Source organism: Rhinolophus sinicus, linkage group LG04, assembly GCF_036562045.2.
Source record: "Rhinolophus sinicus isolate RSC01 linkage group LG04, ASM3656204v1, whole genome shotgun sequence".
Classification (NCBI taxonomy): domain Eukaryota; kingdom Metazoa; phylum Chordata; class Mammalia; order Chiroptera; family Rhinolophidae; genus Rhinolophus; species Rhinolophus sinicus.
This window is the reverse complement of record NC_133754.1, coordinates 146,889,267-146,910,009: the sequence shown is the minus strand read 5'-3', so window position 1 is coordinate 146,910,009 and position 20,743 is coordinate 146,889,267. Positions and strand designations below refer to the sequence as shown.

Genomic DNA, 20,743 nt, shown 5'->3' with positions numbered 1-20,743 from the left:
GGTTCTTTTTAACAGGGTACCATAATTATTAGGCTTCCTAACTAAGCAAGTAAAAAAGATATGCACAAATGATTCTATCCCTAATGAAATTATTGCTGACTCAAGCATCCCTGCCCTTTTCAGTGCCACAACTTTATGTCTCTGTGTAAACATAAAATGCAAACAAACAATACAAGGCAAATCAAGCAAATCAGTTGCCTAATGAACTTTCAAAAGACACAGGTTTTTATACAATCAATGAAAATAATATCAGAATAGCTCCCTTCACACTAAAAGCCATAGTTGAAAGAGGACCCAAAACAGAGAGATTTAGTAAAAATGGAACAAGGCTGGCGACGTGACAGTGGCTTTAAATGAGAATGATTTGTCAATAAAATGATTCCAAATGGCCCTTGGAAAAACCGATAAAGATTTTTACAAACTGAATCCTTTTATGACTATACTAAAATTCAAATTTCGTAATATTATAGAAAAACTATAACTTTAAACATGATTCATTTTTGTTTGATGTAAGAATGGCTTTAGCTGCGTGTTCTGCTAGATAATATTCATCATTTTAGTTTTATTGTTTAAAATAAAACACCATTTGCATCGTTCATTACAAGACTAAACACAATTTAAGTGGATTCCTTTTTAATGTTTTCTCGCACCAATACCCACTTAACCCAATAATGAGTCCCTCCTGTAGTGCTTCTCCAGACCAGTAAGGTTGTGGATTAAGAGAATAAGGAACTTGCTTTCCTCTCTTGAGAAAGCAGAAGCAGTCACAGAGGTCACTGCCATGTCAGCAATTGGCTTGCTACCTTGACCTTCAATGTATATTCTATGCAAGTCCCTTTCCATATCCTAAATGCTTTTTTTCTCAAGTCACTAGAATGGATAAGCTGTTTACACCAAAAATCATCAAAATGATATTTCCCCATGAATGCAATGTGATAATAGAAAATGTCAGGCCTTGAACTGCACGCTCAGCATCATAAAATTTCCCTTCAAGTATTCATGCATTTTCCTAAGTCTAGGATAAAGATCTTATTTCCTTAGGTGACACATTACTTGCTTTGGCTACGTATGAGACCACACTTAGAGACACAGGGGCAGCCCGTGGCTAGAAGCCGTTATGTCTGGTTTTGTTTCTTAAAGTTAGATATTAGGACATAGAGAAACTCCTTTATAAATCCCAACAGAAGTGTGTTCACAGACTGCACTGGGTAATATTTAAGAACTAGAGTCACATTCCTTCTTGATCTAGTACCTGAACACCTTAAAATATAAAAGAAAACATTCAGATTGATTCAGTTTTTCAGACTTCAGAAAACAACTGTATTCATAGTCAAAATTTTATGTTAAAGCATTTATTTATAGTTTTGTTCATTATCTTCCCTATGAAATAGTTCTAGAAAATGTATAATTATAGGTGATAATCTCAGAAATGGAAAATCCTTGTGGCAACATTAACTAACATTGTCTCAGGAGTGAGAATTTTCCAACTTGCCCTCACCCCCACTCCCTTTATCAACAGATTTTTTCCCCCCTTCACGTTACAGATCACTGAGGTCACCAAATTGTCTCCTTTCAACATTTTGACCACTTTCCTGTTCAGTGCCCATCATTGGGAAAGCAGGTGGACAACCAGGCAGGCAATCACAGGCCAGTTAAATCATAATGAGGTAAGGAACTTTGTGAAGGGTGGAAAAGAGATTTAAATTGGTTAGTCAGAAGAGGCACTGCTGGATGTTGTGTGTCCGATAACCATCAGTCAGTAGCTCAGGCAATCATAAAACTGTGTCCTTTTCAAAGGGAGAAAAGCGAAATGACTTGGCAAACATTTTCTTTTCCTCTCCCTTTGCCACTTGAAAATGGAAGAATTCTGGATACTTGCTGTTAACCAAATGGCATTTACAGCTCTCAGTTGGCATGGGGTAGCTGAGAATCTAAAACGAGGAATGCTTATTCCATTTTCCATTTCCATGGAAACCAGTCACCAACTGGTGAAAACAAGGTAGATCAAATTCTGAACAAGAATGTTGAAATAATTACAGTTTTAAAACTTTTCTCTTGCTTCAGGATGGAGAGCATAGTGTAATCTCAGGACCACACAGAGATGTGTGTGTGGATAAGCAATTCAGCACTGCTTTATTGCTGCAACTCTCTTCATAATCACAATAATTATTGTATTCACATGAGGGGTTTTTTTTGGTCATTCTTTGAAGGATAAATTGCTATAAATCCAATAAGTCAGTCATATAGTAAAATGTGAAAACTAAATGACTTTTTAAAAGATTTTATAAAGAGAATCTTAGAGGAATCAAGTAAACCTAAGAACTTCTTTCATGAGGAAAAGAAATGTGATTTCCATAGAATGGGTGGACTATGATCAGTTTTCTTGAAGAAAAAGGAGTCAGTTTTTGAAACTCTACTATGAAAATCCAACTTTGGAAAGACCATTGAAATAACCGATTGTTACAGGGCAAAGATCCATTTAACCTTTCCAAAAGAATTTCAGATTCATGCACTCCCCTGCCAAAAAAAATCCGGATACACTTCCACTGTTTGCATATTTGAAATATAAATGTTCTAAATTGGATGGAAATAATTTCCCCCAGAAAAATAACAGGATGAAAAGTGGCAATGATTCATTTCGCTTGTAGCTCTGTCCCTAGGTATCCCTGTTGTCAAAATCTCTAAGTTAGCTCTAATACCATGAGTTATTACACAAGCTAGTAGGACCTATAGTATCCTGAACATGCAGAATGCAATATCTGTAATTCTCACAGCAAACTGCAGGTTGCTATTTTTGTCTCCATTTTATATACAGAAGACAATGAAGTCTCCCACTGGCAAAAATACTTACCCCAAGTTATTCCTATAATCATTTAGCTTATTTCCCCATATCAGACTTTCACATGCAGCTGTTCTGCTCAGACACACTTCCCTATTTCTAGCTTATAATCCTAGTTCAAAAATATCACCATGTCTATTTCTCATCTCATTAATTCTAATCTCTTCATATTAGTAAAAGATAAATATAGGTGGAAATGTCTGATCTTAATCCTTGCTATTTTTTCAGTATGCACAACTCATTTATGATTAGTATTTCTAATTTTCAGCTAAATTCTAAATCTGGAGGTGTTCCTTAAATTGGTTGAATTATTTCTGATTTCTTTCTTAGGTATGCTGAATATTTAAGAGGTCTGACCTTATTTTTAAGATCAACATTATAGTTAAATCAGAATACAATAAGAAAGATTTGTGTATTTGTATAATGAGACAGAAAGAGAGGAAGATTGACTTTATTAGATTTCAAATCTATCAACGAATTTTCTCAGAAGTTTAACTAATCAGTAATTATATGTACATGCCCCATTTTCTCCTTTTCATCCTAAAATTACTTAGTGAAAACAATTTTTTAAAGCTTACACTACTTAATTCATCTCATTTTAAGAAAGGCCAGTACACAATACCTGAAAAAAAAAAAAAAGAAAAAACCTAAATCCAAGGTTAATTAATTTATAATTTCCTTTCTGATGGCTAAGAATGAGAATCAGTTGACAGGTAACTTGCCATTTTCTTTCCATGCAAATTGCCTCTTTTTTTCATAGGAGTGATGGATTTTAAGTGATGGATCAAACATTCAATTTCTACATACTGTATGTATATTACTAGTTTGATTTTTAAGTGCTATTCTCTTAGTAGATATTCAAAAAGTCCTTTCTGAGTTAAAAACTATACTCCATAAAATAAGCACTAAACTCTCATAAACTAACTATAATTATTTCCATGAGTTAAAAAGTGTATATTGCTTATTAACACTATACAGTCACGTGCTGTTTAATGGCAGGGACATGATCTGAGAAATGCATTGTTAGGCCATCAGATCAATTATGGGAACATGGTAGAGTGTACTTACACAAACCTACATTGTATAGCCTACTACACACCTAGGTTACATGGTATAGCCTATTGCTCCTGGGCTACACGTCTGCACTGCATGTATAAAACAACAAGAGATTAAATCACGCACAAGAGAAAATGATGTAATCAAGAGACACGGTAAATACAATATGTGTGAGTCTGCTGCCTGCATAACAGGGCATAATGTTCTACAGAAAAAACTATTTTACATATAAGTAGAAAGAGTATACCCTAAAATAACAATAAAAAGTACAGTATAATGAATACATAAACCAATAACATAGTCATTTATATCATTATCAAGTAATCATGTATGATATATAATTGTATGTGCTACACTTTTATACAATTGGTAGCACAGTAGGTTTATTTACACCAGCATCCCTACAAACACGTGAGTAATGCATTGTGTTATGACTTTATGAGGCTATGACATCACTGGGCAATAGGAATTTTTCAGCCCCATTACAATTGTATGGGACCACCATCATATAAGTAGTCTGTCATTGACTGAACTCTCATTATATGTCACATGAGTGTATTAAAAGAAAAAGCATTCAGCATCATGTTCCAAATTACAGTGTATTATGTGACACATAGCATACTCTAGAATCCAGATTCACGTTCATAAGCTATATGAACCTGCCTTGAATTTTACTTTCTTCCTCTGTAAAGAGGGGGCACCAATGACATTTATTTTCAGGTTCTTTGCTATAACTGAGTGACTTAAGCAGAAAGGTGGTTTATTAAAAGGATACTGGGAAGCTTAGACTTGTTGGGAGCACAGAACAAGCAAGGAGGCTAAGGATCAAGAAAAACACGTAGCTGCTCTATGGGGAAAGACCTGATGAGAGAGAGGGAGAGGAATACATGCAAGTGAGTAAGAGCTTACCTGGCCTCTTCTGTCACTAGCCTGCACAAGTGCTGCTGGTTTTTAGAATCTAGACCACATGACCTGTGTCCTAGACTAAAGCAAGGGAGGATGAGCAGGTTAAGAGTATCAGGCATTTTCAGCCACCATATTGGTGAGTGGTACTGGCTCTCCTCCAAGACTCCTAAGACAGAACATTCCTTACACATAAAGAATTCAAATAATGGGGGACCAAAACAATTACCTACTACCTATCTGATAAGAATTTTTATAAGTCAAGTGAGAATACACATAAAAATGCTTTGTGAATTCTAAAGGTCTAGATAAATTATTATTTTTTAGTAGATGACTTCTCTGCATTTGAGAAGGGATCTGATATGACTTGGAAGAACTAACGCCACTCAAGGGAATCAGACCACCTGCTCTTTTATCTCATTCTCTCATGGAAGACATACACTGACCCTGCTGAACTCTATTTAGACTTTGCTGAGTTTATAGCCCAAGGCAAAAACAACCAAGGTTTCTTTGGGGCACCAAGTTGTTCTCTACTTCACCACCCAAATCATGTACCAAACTTCTCAAAGCCACAGAACTGTTCACAGGAAAACCAAATAAGCAGCTTGTGTATATTTTTTTTAAATTATAATAATGACATAGCGATAACTTTCCAGGTTTGAACAACATGTAGTGTTTGTCCATGTATTAGCATAAGCATGCTTTTATAGGATATTGCTCAAAACATTCTTTCAGTATATAAAAGGGTCATTCAATTTTATTTAACAACTTATCTAGCAGTTACTTGGGCCTCTCTCCCCCATATACATTTTCCCAGTTCACTCCAAGTATATATGTAGGAAATCTATATGTGTCACATTCATGTAGATTTCAGAAACCTACACATCGTATAAGAAAAACATGTGAATTTAAGATATGAGTACCAGTATTAGACGTTTACTCGCTTAGCATAAGAAACAAGATTGTGTTACTTAAACACAAGGAAAAATCAAAAGAGATATGAAGAAGTTATGAGTATTCCGTTTCAACCAGAATGAATTAAATATGAGTTACTTTACCTTATATTTGAAATAAGTTTTATAGTGGGGATTCTAACATAGAAACACAATGAGGAAATTAGAAGACGATAAATGAAATCAACTAATAGAAAAACAGTACACATGATAATAAACTATGAAAGAAAGAATAGTCATATCATTTGTGATGGTTTATCTGAATATCTTCTCATATTTGCATTGGAGTTGCAAAGATTGCAATAATGTGAATGAACACTCTTACAAACACAACAGTGAAATAAATAAGCCTTGTCCTTATATATCCATGTTGTGGAATGTGGTTCCACCATAATGCCACTAGCATTACTCCCCATCGAGGGCTGACCGATGTGTTGCAAATTCAACCTATAGAAGAATTAAGCACAGTTACTGTGCATTCCTACATTGGGTAGAACTACAGTCATAATAACGGGGGCCTCTACAAATGCATAAAAGCAAATGCAAATGCAGATAAAGCAAGTGCATGGTTGTCAGTGGAACTGCTTGAGATTGTCCCTCACTTTGGGGATCCCTTTGGCCTCCACTGGAATTAATTTCAACAAAGACAAGTCCTCTAACTCTTTGATTTTTTTTTGCCCCATTCAAATCCCATTATCTGAACTCCCCCAAAATTCATCATGTGATAGATAAGATGGGTGGATAAAAGATAGAACAAAAAAATAATCAAGTATTTTTGTTTCAAATATTTCCACTCTTTGAAAAGCATTAAAGGGGCTTATTCTTTTAGGAAGGAAAAAGAAATAAACAAACTTGACAAAAGAGTCAGGCATGAAATAAAATTAACCACACAAGTCACAATGAAAACTGCTGAACAACTTGAGTTCTAGTCAATCACCTAGTAGAAACTATATAAACTAGTGCTGAGACGGGCAATTGCTACACACAAATGTGTGCTTCTTTCCCTGCATCATGACAATATTATGCCAGAGCCTATGGGAAGATTAAGGTATCAGGATAGTGGAAAAAGAAAAGGATCTGTGACAATCTGATATAGGGGCTGCTGGAAAGTTGGGGAGGAAATGAAAGTCTATATTTGGTAATTGGGACAGACATGGGAGGGGGTGTGATCCTGTGAGGATGAATCTCAGTGGAGGAAAAACCCACCAAAAGCAAAAAAGGTCATCCAAAATTTTCAGCAGTCAGCTAATCTTGGCCCAGGATGTCACAAGGTATTTTATCTGCAATTCATGCAAATTCAAATGCATTTACTAGCATATGTAAATTATATGCAGATGGTATAGGGATATCTAAAAATAGGAAGAGGTAAACCCTTGTAACAAAGGTCTCTTTTCTAAAATTCATGAGATGGCAGCTTGTGATAAAAACACGCAGTGGAGGAAGTGGGGATTCAAATCTGCTGAAAAATCACAAGTAGCCACTGCTCTTTTCAACTCCTTTGAGCTACGTTCTATAGGCAAGAGAATTTGCCATAATCCCCAAAGCAGGACATAAGACTCCATACCCTTGTCAGGGTATGAAAAGGTTTCTGATGCCCATAGACTCTCCTTGGACACAGTTTTCTCCTCCTATAGAGAATCTTTCTTTCATAGCCCACATTTCCAGGGTTTATGATCAAGCTAATACTTGTACTCTCAAGGGTTGTCATTTGGTGAAAAAACATTGGGAATGGTTTCAGCTGTATGATTCTAACTTCAAACATATTTCCATGTTTCCATGTAAAGAAATGTGAAGCACTTTTATGTAGTTTCCCAAAACATTATGACTACCCGGTACTCATTCAAACTTATTTTTAAAAAAACCTGTTAATGTATATTAGAAGTGTTTGAGAACAGAGACCCAAGCTTTAGCTTTCCTATGCCACCCTCTGATCAGACCATACCTAAAGCCTTCTTTTTTTTTTTTTTTTACTATAAAGCTTTCCTAGTTCTGTGTCTGCTTTCAAGTCTCTTCAGGTGATGGTAGATGGCTCCCTTCCTAGATAGAGTAAGGTCTGAATAAATAGCCTCTAGTCTCATTTGAGAGGCCTTCATTCATTCCCACAGAACAACATCATTATGAACTCAGGTCTATATAATCATTTTCTGTAATATGTGGTCTTTTTTATTTTTCACAGTCACATATGCATAAGGTGTTGGCAATCTTTGTGGACAAAACCCCTCTCCGGAGAAACAGAGCCCTGAGTACCAGGACGTGGCAGAGCCAGGCTACGGAGTGTTTATTGATCACAGTGGTGGTGCTTCATTCTGGTGATTACAGTTCTCTCAAGGTAGTAAACTTACAGAAGCACGTCCTCAACACAGCAATTAATTCCTCATGTACCTAACCACAAATTAATTTAGCTATGAAGGTACATAGATGGTGTGGGAACAATGAGCTCAAATTGGGACTCTGCCACTCAGTGACATCAGGCACTTCACCTCTCTAGGTTTTCTCTGAATGTGGGTTGCTGTGAGCAGTAAATGAGACAACATGAAAATGTGCAAATTTTATTATCAGTTGCTCACACTGTATTCAGATATAGTCATATAGCAACTCCTATAGACTTACAGATTCATTGGTAGTTTAAGTTAAACAGGGACATTGAGACACTGATATAGCAAGGGAGGCTCTGATAAGAATGCTTCTCCAAGGCCACAGATATAATGAACAACAAGGCTGGGACTGGTACCCAGGTCTCATCTGAAAGCACAGCTTTCTTTCCTGTATCACCTTGCCTTCTTTGGTGACCTACTCAACGAGAACTAAACAAATATGTTCTGATCTAAAGCACATATTTTCTATCTTTCCACCTTTATTAAGGATTGCAATTGAAATGTACGTCTACCACTGATATTAAACACACGCACTTACCTTAAGTAGACTGAAACATTAGGCTTCTATTATAATTAACTAAATTGCTAAAACATAAAAACTATGACATCTCTGTTAGCTCGTAAAAACAAAATTCTAACTTTAGTTCTGTAACTTAGAGGGCATTTCATTTGAAGAGAAGGCATCCGATATCTAAATAGCATTTTGATAATATTAAAATGAACAGTCAGTCAGTCTGCAGTTTGATTATATTTTCAGCATGTTCTTTTGGTATTTGTATAGTGTGTGAAATACATAAAACAAGGGCTTTTTTCCTTCTTAGTTTGCCTTCTCATTTAGAATCTAACGTGAGTGTCCACTGGCTAATTACATTTGAAAAGTATCGAATGCTTTCTCAAATGCTCTATAATAATACAAAAAAATATACTCCCAGCATTGACTTCTCAAGGTCCTCATGCCCTAAATTTTAAATATTTCTAGATATAAGGAAACAGAAGAAAATATAGAGGTTCAAGGTGGAGGTTAGAGGAGAAGATTAAAGGAGAAAGATAAATAAATACACCTGTCTGGAAACCCGGCTCAAATGCTTAATCCATTATTTAAAAAGGATGCTTATCTCTTTCCCTTACTGCAATTTCCATCTGCTTTAGAGGCCTCAGGAATTTGAGTTTGTCTTTCAAAACAGAAATTTAAATTGAAGTAACTACCAATTATTATGTCAATAGTCCACTGGGTTAGCATAAATTATATTCAAACCTCATTTTAATGTATAGCATCAATCAGATCTTTTATAAAAACTGTTACTGAGATCCCCTAGAGAGTATGTCCCCAAATCCTTGAGGAGAATACACTGAAACTAACAAAGGGAAGAAGAAAGGAGTCTGAAAACGGCATAATCATGACCATAAACCCTGGAGTAATTAATGCATTGCTTTATAAGAATGAATATTTACACTGCAGTTGAGCGGTATGTAGGAATGTTAGGTTAGATGACCAATCGTCTCACCTAGAATTCCTACATACCTCTCATCTAACCTAGAAATACATTTCCTGTATTTATTCAGCTCTCGTTAGAGAATAAACAGGCATTTAGCTAAATTATATATGAATTCAAGTATTTTCTTTCTTTCTTTACCAAAGATGCCAGGCTAAAGAACTAACATATCTGTGTTCGTCAAGGGCCAATCAGGAAACATTGGGGTCTTCTATATTGGGTAGTGTGAGAAAATTTATCAACGGACTCATAAGGATGTGGGAGGGGTCTGGGGAAACCAATAGGGAACAGAGCAGAGTTCCAAACTAGGAACACTGGGAAACACAGCTTTAAGGAGCCTTGGGAAGGAAGTGGTTATTTATACCCACAAAGGGTTAGTTCTTATTAGGAGGTCAGCCTTAAGGCCACCTCACAGGAGTTATGATCTTCAGAGACGAAGCTAACCCCTAGTGCCTCAGCAAGGAGGGAGCCAAGAATAAACACCCCTTCTTCACTCTTCTGCATCCTACTGATGTCCTGCCTGCGCCTTCTACTGACAAATTCAACGGGAACCCAGAAGGCAAAGGAGCCCATTAATGCAGTCTCTAAAGATCAGCTTTCTGTGGTACACAGAAGGGTGAAAGGTGAAAAAAAAGATATGCAGCACAAGGTCCACTATGTACAGAACACCATTTAATAGGTTACCACTTTGACTGGGATATATTTTGCTAATTCATCTAGATGAGCCAATCAGGTCAGTACTCTTATAATTACTGTAAGTAAGACGAAATAGACATTTTATACCCCAAACTCGACTGGAAATCCTCTTCTCAGTATCTGTTCTTGCCTCTCTGTTCCCTACCTTGGTAACTGTGATCATATCTACAATAGGGAGGCCTTCATAAAAGAAGTAAGTTCACAGGTGCCATAAAAACTCACTGGAGGGCAACCAGCTCAGATGAGGGAGGGTGAGGGAAGGCATCACAGGGGAACCAACAGGAGTTGAAGGGGGAGGAGGAAACATGCAGGCGCAGATGGAAGGTTGAACAGTTGTGGCTCTTTCAGGGAACTCCACAAGTCCTATCAGGCAATAAAGGGGGAGGGGGAGTAGACATGCAGAGCAGAGTTAATAATGAGGGAGGACTGGGGTCATGAAGGGTCTTGTAGTTTTAACAAAATGTCAAGACATTAAAGGATTTTAATGGCTCAGAAATATCACTCAGCAGGATGGGGTGAGACTGGAGACAGGGAAACCATTCTGGACATTTTATAAGGATGCAGGTGAGAGAAGGCGGGTAGACTAATAGGCTAGCGTGGAGGAATGGATGGGGGTGTGTGTCTTTGGAGATCTATTACAGAGGACTGAAACGGTGAGAACTGTCAGGACTTGGTGACTCATGACTGTTGAGGGGGAGGGAGAGGGACGGCTGGCTTCTGGTCTGAGAGAGGCCTTTTCCTATTGTTCTACAACTTTCTGTGAGGCCCCAGTACCCGGATATACTTCCCAGAACCTAGAAGATGATCAAATTGTTACTTATCTCTATGTATTACATCATGAACCAATATGATAGAAATGAATTTTCTAAAATATCCGTTGCAGGTTCTTTCATGGACATAAAATCTATGGCTATATATGAAAAGTGTCAGATATTTTTCACAGCTGTCTGTTTTGTATACATTCAGCATCTAGTCTGTACATCTGTGGTCAATGTAACAAATTCATCTGATAATCACTGATGTGGCAACTACTATGTAGTATAGTTTAGGTATTGCAGTTATTTTGTAAAAGGATTAGAGGAAAAATTTTGAAAATATTTGGAAAACAAATCATCCTCTGACAATGGCCTTACTTTTCTTTGGTAGGTTTTGTCTGACCTATTTAGCTATAGGATCATTTTAGCTTAACATATTTGGCTAAATCCTGAAGAAATAATGTTTCTTCTACATTAAGAAGCATTAAGGTCATAGAGCTAAAGGTCATAGATCTAAAGTGTAGCTTTTTCCTCTAGTATTGAGTTAAAATATTTCTGTATAATGAGAAAACACTGTCTATATTAATTGGCTTTGCTTTGGAACACTACCTCCTGACAATAATCCTCACCTGCAAGAATTAAGAGAAGGAAGCGCGTGCGCGCGCGTGCACACACACACACACACACACACACACACACACACATCACTTTAATTTCTGTAACATGGCAACATTCCTAAAACCAGAAATTATGTGTGAAAGAAGACTAAAGAACCAGAAGAAATGTGCTTCCATCCACCCTGCTTAACTCTTCCTAGAAACAAAGATAAGAAACAAAATGAAAAATTCATTCTTTTTGGAAAATGAGTCTTTAACCTATGGGCTGGTTTATTTTGAAAAGGAATTGGATTCTGGTCCCACATATCACACACTCAAAATATAATATCATGGTCTCATCTTCCACTAAATACATTGCTATGACTTTTAAGCAGAGGGAACACTTAACAAGAAGCAACCTAGGGGAGGGACAATCTAACTCAGACATCAATAATTCATTTATCAGAAATAGGAGTAGTGGTATGAAATGCCAGGAGGCTGTTTCATTTATAGGGAGGCATTTTCTATTTTAAGCCTAGAACAATGCAGTCAGCTTTATTCTGCTAACTAATATAAATGAAGGCAAAGATGAATGGGACGACAAGTAGTCTGGACTCCTCTCATAATGCTATTTCTTTAGCATCAGTTATTTAGGTCTGACACACCACCTTTTGGGGACCTGAAAAAGTGACGAGAAAGGGATTTTAATAACTTTTGTACTCCAGAGGCGATTACCTTCGCCCCAAAGCTTTGGCACTAGAAATGTAATCATGTAAGTCTAAGAGAAATGATTTGCATGAAGTTGTGAGGGTACATTCCCTCTTAGTACTAAAAAACGCTTCCAATGGTATACCTCCTTTGTAGTAAGTTAACTCCCAACTCAACCCATTAGTTAGTAGCCTCTATTATTTCACCATTGTGTCCCTCAAGCATTTAGCACAGCATTGTTTACAAAGTGGGATATCAATGAATACCTGTTGACTGAATGTACAAATAGAGCCAAGTATGAAATAACATCAAATATGCTCTGAAGCCTACTGGTCAGATCGTACAATGAGGAGGCAGTTGCATAGCATATGCCTCAACTTCCTTATTCTGATGATGATTAGAAATTCCTCCCCTTCACTAACTTACATCCCTACATCAAAGTCCTTACATCAAATTTAAGGACTCATGCACCACCGACGGAGGTGAGGAAATGGATTAAAGAAAAACAGATTTACTGGAGACTGAATCATTCAGAGCACCCAGCCCCTAAAGAAGCAGACAGACCTAATTAAACCTCTAACCTTGGAAATAAAGACCTCCAAGAATTAGTTCAGACTTGAAATGTTCATATGCATATATATTTTGAGATAATTGTAATTTTTAACTGATTATTTATCAAGAACTGGATAAAGGGATAGAGCACATAATTATAACAATGGCTATAATTATCTAGCACCTATTATACAGTCATCAGTATTTTTGGTGTTTTACATATTTTATTGCTACTCTTTACAAGTATTATTATGTCCACTTTAGAGATTAGAAAAAGGTACTAAAGCTCAGAGTCATTAAGCTCAAAGACTATAAAGACAATCAAGGAGAACCAAGGCTAAAAGTCAGCTCTTCAAACCCAAAACCACTCTTATTACCTGACGGCAAGTGACTTCTCTTCAAACAGAATTATCTGTCTATGGATCCACGTTTAAAGAGAGATCCATTAATCATATCTATAATTATGGTCTAATGAACAGAGAGGATATCTTAACCCTAAATGCCTGAATACATGCTTATAGTTGGCTAAAAAAAAGGCCAGCACTTTTGAAAGGAGATAAAGGGACATCTGATGTCCCAAGTAACTGCTGACTTTTGTAAAACAGAGGTGGTGCACTGGAGTTACACCTCTGAAAATGCCATATTTCACTGTCAAGACTACAAATCTAAGCACATAACTGGAACAATACCTGTGCCCTCCAATAATCAATCAGATCCACACCATACTCAGTGAACCATGGACAGTGCTGAGAATGGGCCAAAACAGGATACCTGAGAACACCTCAGAGTGAGCAGGACCATGGAGATTCTCTTGCAAAGGTCTTGGGGAGTGGCCAAGTTTGAAAGGAATCTTCATCAAGAATATTTTTTGAAAGGCAGACTGTAAAAAGCTATCAAAGTCAATACTCAAAGAGTTGTCATTACATATATGCTTTGTGAATAGCAATGTTAGTCACAGGTCAGACCCATCCTTGGAGAACAGTCACCATCACCCCCTAGAGTTTCAGTGCAAAAACTCAACACATGTAGATTCAGACAGAACTGGCTACAGGGCACAATACACTTTCATTTTCTACCTATAGCCCCTCTTGTCTCACAACATCCTGTACCAGGACACTTTGGATGTTAACACGTTGCGTACGGCGGGGTTTAAATCCCTCATACACCTCTGTTCTGGCAGGTTTTTAAAAGAAACGACTTTAAAATGCACTCTTCTCTTTAAAGTGTAAATGCTTCTATGTCATTTATTATTTTTTCTATAAATAATAGATTCTACAAATAAATTATTCTATAAATAATTATTCTACAAATAATTCAATAAAATACGCAAAGTAAGAAGAGTCAACAGTAAAAACGAGAATTCTCGTTATCTGTCCTTAACACATGGCTCAGAAAAAAACGAAGATTCTCGTGATCCGTACGCAACATGTTAACATGATCTAGACTTTCCTATAGCTTTTCTGTTTCTCTCTTGTCTATGTAATTGTTGATGGGATAAATTTAGCTAATGGATATAATACAATCAGTTCTGCTATAATGCTTGCCTTGAAAACGCACATTTTTTGATTGATATAGCTCATCAACCAATCAACAACGGCTGATATGTTAAAGGCTAATTTGAACATAATGGGAAATTTGCATCTGTTTTTGCACACTTTTGTCCCAGAAATTCTAGGTAAATGTAAAAAACACACTCAGCTGCACTAAACCCTCTAGAAATACACAAAACACACAGAGCTACACACCACAGGACCACAGTGGCCCACACTTGTCCACACCGGGAGCTGTTACTTCCTATATAATTTCAGATCACTCTCCTTCTACTCACTTCGCAATGACTTGCAAGCTGCCATGCTTCCTCCCAAAGGTCATCCTGGTGGGTGTCCTCCACTTTGCTTAACTGTCCCCTTTTCCCTCTTAGCCTATTTTGTAATTTTCCTCTCAATTCTCCATTCTTTGTAAAAATTTTAATCTTTATCTGTTTTTTTTCCTCCTTTTCTTTTGCACATAGAGAGGCAGGCATGTAAATAGGAGTTAATGTAATGGACACACACTTCCACAAGCAAACTTCAGGTTTTTTTCAAGATAAAGTGTCATAGTTATTGTTTTATATATTTCTTAACCAATCCACATGGATAAAATTGGGCTGTTGTATTTAATAGGTCCTTATCATTTCTGTGTATGTCACTGATGAAGTTTTCGAGTGTTGAGCTCCAACTCCATTTTCTTATTACTCTGTAATTTGAGATTTTTCAGAGTGCAAGTATTTTTAGGAATGCATATGCCACATTATAACAGAATAGGCTGTGCATTGAGATTTATCAACGATGACTTTTTAAGTATTGAAGCTTCAAGTTTCTTCTTCAGTGATTCATGCTAGTTTGTAAATTAGGTTAAATACATTAGCTCACATTGCCTCAATTATAATCCTTGGTGTGGAATGTACTACAACTTTAAACAGTGTAATCTAAACAGCAATGACCAAGTCTGAAAGAAAAAGATCCAATTTAATTTAGTTTCCATACTCTTTCTGTTTAGAAAGTTCTGGAAAATTCTATCTACATCAATTTGCATATGCATGCTTTCACCACTAAATCTGATCTGTAATATTTACTCAGTTGTTAATATTAACAAACAGCATATTTTCCACAGCAACTTTAGTGAGGCTTCTTGGTCGATGGTAAAAAGAGAAAAAAAGAGAACCCATGTACAGTCACAATTATCTAGGTCATATAGTTTTATCTAAACTTACTGACTTACTTAATCAAATAATACAAGCTGAGAAACTTTTCCCTAAAGAAAAGCTCAGGCTGGAAATAGTACATAATAAGTGGGCACAACACCTCTCTTTGGAACTGCTGCAATTCCCAAACTAAATACGTACATAAAAATTCAAATGATAGTATCTAAATCACAGCATTATCTTGCAGGAGCTTTGCAGTAAAAGGAAAAAAGTTAATGTGACCTATAGATTAGAAATATCTACTAATCTTTTAAAGAATCTAGGTCATCATGAACAAGAAATACCATCCCCATTTACTTTCAGAAGAATATCAAGATATTCTGTTATGAACTAGATGTGCATTTCCATTTGCTTTCACAAAATCTACTGTACTAACTGGAAAGTGACAATGCGGTTAAATGGGTTTCTATGGTTCTTGACTATGGAGATAAGAAACGTTTTTTTTCACATGGCAAACTTTACAAGTAGTATTTCAGGTATATTAGTGGAAAAAACAATCACTACAAAGAGGAGAGGAAAGAGACTTCAAGCACAGTATTCAATCAAATTTGTTGAATTTAACAGAGTAACGTAACTCTTTCGGGGGATACTTTGTTTTGCCTCTCCCTTTAGCACCCCATCCCTAAACAAATGGGTCACAGGTCAATTACCTCTTGAAGGGCAATATTCCCCAGCTGCTGTGCCCTCAAGATCTGGACATGCTAAGTCATCCCCAAAAGTCTCTCTCTCTCTCTCCATTCTTTCTCAATTTGCAACCATTCTTAACATATGGACTGTCCCTTTTTATTACCCAGAAGCTATAGTGGAAAGACACTTGTTTCTCTTAGAGCAAATTAAGGATCATTTATTACCAAGGATTTCCAAGAAAAAAAAATATTTCCTTCAGCATAAGCAGAAAAGCAAAACTCCTTGGCAGCCACAAGCCAGCTACCCCTCACTTGGGCCTTACTTGTTCTCGTTGCTTGCATCGTAACGAGGCATTGGGTCCAAGTCATTCCCATTCACGTCACAACTGGCCAGAGCATCCTATGGCCACAGAGGAGAGAGCAAGAGAAGGGAGACAGCCAGTCATTAATTAGCCATTAACCTGAAGGCTCGTGCATTCTTAAGCACATTTCTAAAAGAGAGTAATGAGATTAAATAACACATTCATGGTTCAGTGGAATCAGGCTGCCTTGTTCAGTAATAATCAGTGTTGTATTTTTTCCCCTGCCACAGACCAAAGAAGTGCCCAGTCCATTCTTGCCCACACTTTTGCTCTCAGACCAGAGTTGGCCTTTCACCAAATTTTTTCAAATATGTCCTCAATTACCACCTTTTCTGTGAAGTACTCCTGGACTGCTACCTAGAAGCAAAGTGATTTATGCTCCATGGATTCTGCCTCTATCTTCATTTCTCAAGTGTGCAAATTCCTTATCAAAATTCAAAGATTTTTTTAAAGACAAAAATCATTCACAAAAAATTGGCAGGTGAATTAAAAGTCACTATTAGAAATTTATATCAGATATGTTATGATCTCTATTAGGCAATATCTGTCTGGTTTCAGATGTTTTATCTAGTATAAAAAATGTTTACATTTCAAATTTTTTACTAATACCCAAAGGCCTTATCAAAATAATGAACAAAGTTCTATTATATGTCAAGGTTTCAAAATGAGTCAAAAATATCTCTGAAACCAGATTTATATCACTATAGATAGAACTAATTTAGGATGTTTTGAATTTTATGATGCTTTATGACAATACCTGATTTCAGTCTTAGTGAAAGTAATTACAATCTTTGTATACTATCTTTATCAAAGGCTTCTCTTTCTGAAAGTAACTTATGGTACATATAGTCTGAAATGTTTAGGGGGAATTAAGCAAAATACACATTACACATAAAAATAGTAAGTCCCTGTTTCTTGTACAAAGGGGGACATGTAGCCCCTTAGTGGTCATTAAAGCATGGAGTGTAGCTGGTGTAACTTACTAATTTTACTTATAAGGAAACAGAGGCCCTAGACAGGTTAAGTAACCTGGCCAAAGGCAAGAAACAAATTGTCTGTGGAACCAAGACTTGGAACCCAGGCTGGCTGTCTGATACCCCATCCAATGTACTGTTCTCTACTCCTCACAGCTCTGACATTAGGAGAACTGAGAGGGCACCAGTACTGCTAATTACACAAATACATTCTGGAATTTTCTTTCAAGGGGGATAATAAAATGGAAAAAGTAAAGAATGCAATTACAATTAGGTTAAACCTATTTATATTTAATCAAATACATTATAATGCAGTGGGGAGCAGGAACACACCATAAAAAACACATTGTAAATGACAAGAAAGACTTCTTCGCTAGGAGATAGGTAATCAGAGATCTACAGGACCCAAATTAACTCAATTTAGTCTTCAGGCCTCGGTTTCTGCCCTATCAAATGAGGAGACAGAAGTGAAGTTCTGTTTTAGCGGTAAAATCCTATGCTGTGAAAAGACACAAGTTTATCTGAGTGTGCTTGGAGGTAGGGTGAGGGCAGCCGCTCAGATGTTCTGCTCAAATAAGAACTAAATGAATGTGCACTTTCTTCATTTTTTTTTTTTAACCTTAAAGTCATCTAATTAAGGAGAAATTATTTCAATTTCTTTTACAATTTTATTGTAAAAAATTAATTTGTGAAGTTTCTTGGCTGAATTTTTAAAACAAAAAAGGGCAATAGGTAGAATACCAGGAAGAAAACTAGTTGAAGTTGATGTAAGTGTAAGGTGATATTGGGTGGTCTTGTGTGAAGGGATGTTTTCATAGGTCAGAAATGTGGGTGACTGTGGGAGGCAGTGATAGTGTTGGAAGTGTCAAGGAAATGGATTTGGAAGTGTTGTATTTGCAAAGATAAAATGGAGCCTTTTTGGGTTTGAGCAACAAAAGAAAAACTAATTTAAGAGAAATTAACAGTCATAAAATAAGTGAGACTGAGCAAATGAGAAAGAAACACTGGAGAAAATATATGGCAATTTCTACATCAATTGTTTCATGAGGAAGAGAGTCCAGAGAAGCGGTGGACATAGAAAAACACACACATTGAGTCCCACTAGCAGAGAAACCAAGCCTTCCCATGCCGTATCCTCTCTGAGTGAGTCTAGGACAACCTCCTTTAGGGCCACTGATGTGTCCACCATTTACTGAGGAGCAAACAGGAGAGGCGATAGGCGTGCTAGTATGAAAGTCCTTGGTGCTGATGTGCAGAGGGAACCTATGGGCTAGGACCATCTCCGAATTCTCTGCCACCTCAGGGCACAGTGGGATGGGCTTGGCTTGCTGAAGTCATTCCCTTAGTGACCATGAAGTGGAACACAGAAGAGAAAGATCTGAGGAGATGTAGTACTCCCAGTTATAGCCCAGGAGTCTCTGTGGGACCCTTCCATAAACACGAGGTAATGCTCCCCACCCTCGTCCATGACTTTCCTCCTTAAGGGTCAATATGAGTCCTGTAAGGGGGCGTGGACTTCACCATTATTTAGAGCTGCTTGTATTTTCAAGGATATGAGAGGAAACTTGTCAGCTGATAGAAAAATCACCAATGTGAAGAGAAACTTTTTTCAATACCAACATGAAGGAAAACTCACATAAGCCAGAATTTTGAAATTAAAAGGAATCATGAAGGAACAGAGAGAGATGTTGGTAAAAGCAATTGAAGTTTAAGTGGGTATGTAGGGATATCAGGGTCCCTGGGTAGAAACAGTTGTCAATAGAAAAGAGGTGAGAGGAGAAATCAGGAGACAGGGTGTGAGTGGGAGCTGCCAGGAGTCTCTGCTGAGCCCTGACAGGAATCACAGAGTTGTCATTGGCACGTAACAGGGAATCACTGCAGGCTCTTTAGTGACAAAAGAAATGTTTTAGGGAGAACATCAAGGTATCAGGCAACACGAATTTGGAGCAGACAGAGAATGTCACATTGGGAGATAATTATGGAACTTTTCACCAAACTTAGGGAGGAGAAGCTGATGGAAGGGACAATTCTGAAGAGTAGAAGACAGAGGGGTCACTGACACATTTCCAGGCAGTGAATATCACGGTGCTAGAGCAGACCGGAGACCCCTGAGGCAAAACCTGACCTACATCGGGGAACAAGCTATTCCCTGCCCCGCCCACGCTGCAGTGAGCACAGGATATCATGACCACAGTTGCCTAGGAAAGTACTGAGGTCCAGCACTTTCGCTTGCTCTGTGACTGTGGGCTCATCTTATGTTCTCTCTGAGTTCTGGAATTGCTGTTCCTTCGTAAGAAAAAGAATTTACTGATTCCTAAGGACTACTGGCATGCTGATTATTAATGTTCTTTAAAAAAAGGAGGCAGAGAGAGAAAGAGACCAGCAGAATAACTTGAGAAAAGTTCTAAACGCAGTTTTCTCCATGAAAGAAACAGAGTGCTGCCTGGCTGTGTGCATGAGACGTTGAGAAGAGCGGTTATTGTCCGTAGCAGGTGGCGTTGGTGGTGGGGTTTCTGCTACCTTATCATCTGCTTTTTGCCATCAGAACATCAAAGGCACTTGAAAATTGAAAGCATTATCGCCTGCTTCCTGTACTGAGAGTGCGTCTCTTACATACAAGACAAGACCAATATATAGAGACTGCTGTATGTTTGCTGCATTTTTCAGTAGTTTCCCCCCTTTTTGATAATCCTACCACGAGTTCCCTTGCGTCCAAGGAGGGAAGGTGTTCTGACCACAGCAAACACTCACATAGTTTTGCATCAGATCTGGATGGGTTCTCTCAATGCCATCGTCCAGGATGGTGACCACAATGTTCTTTCCCGTGTAACCTCTCTTCCAGGCTCCTTCAATATTCATGTCTGATTGGCAGGGATGTGTGTTGTCACTGCAGTGCTAAAGGAGGAAGAGGGAAAATTGGACATTGCAGATTACCAAATAGTGAGGAGATGGGAGAATTACCTACTTGTTAAGATAATGCATTAAAAATTAACAGAAATTTGGTGGATTCCTTATTAAAGTAGAAGCACGGATCTCTAGCGTGATAATAGGGGAAGGCAGAAGGGTAAATGTGGGAAGGCAAGTGAAAGAGAAATCTCTTGTGCCAATTCTG

General features: G+C 37.4%; 1 protein-coding gene across 3 annotated transcripts in view; it reads right to left on the bottom strand.

The window, feature by feature from the left end:
- The window catches only part of PCSK5 (proprotein convertase subtilisin/kexin type 5), a 404,636-nt gene that overhangs the window by 264,317 nt on the left and 119,576 nt on the right, over nt 1-20,743 (bottom strand). For all 3 annotated transcript variants that reach the window (XM_074330572.1, XM_019736691.2, XM_019736690.2), the window contains exons 4-5: nt 20,383-20,526; nt 16,619-16,695 (exon numbers count right to left, since the gene is read on the bottom strand). In XM_074330572.1, coding sequence (XP_074186673.1) covers nt 16,619-16,695; nt 20,383-20,526 — 221 coding nt within the window. The remainder of the gene's footprint in view (nt 1-16,618; nt 16,696-20,382; nt 20,527-20,743) is intronic.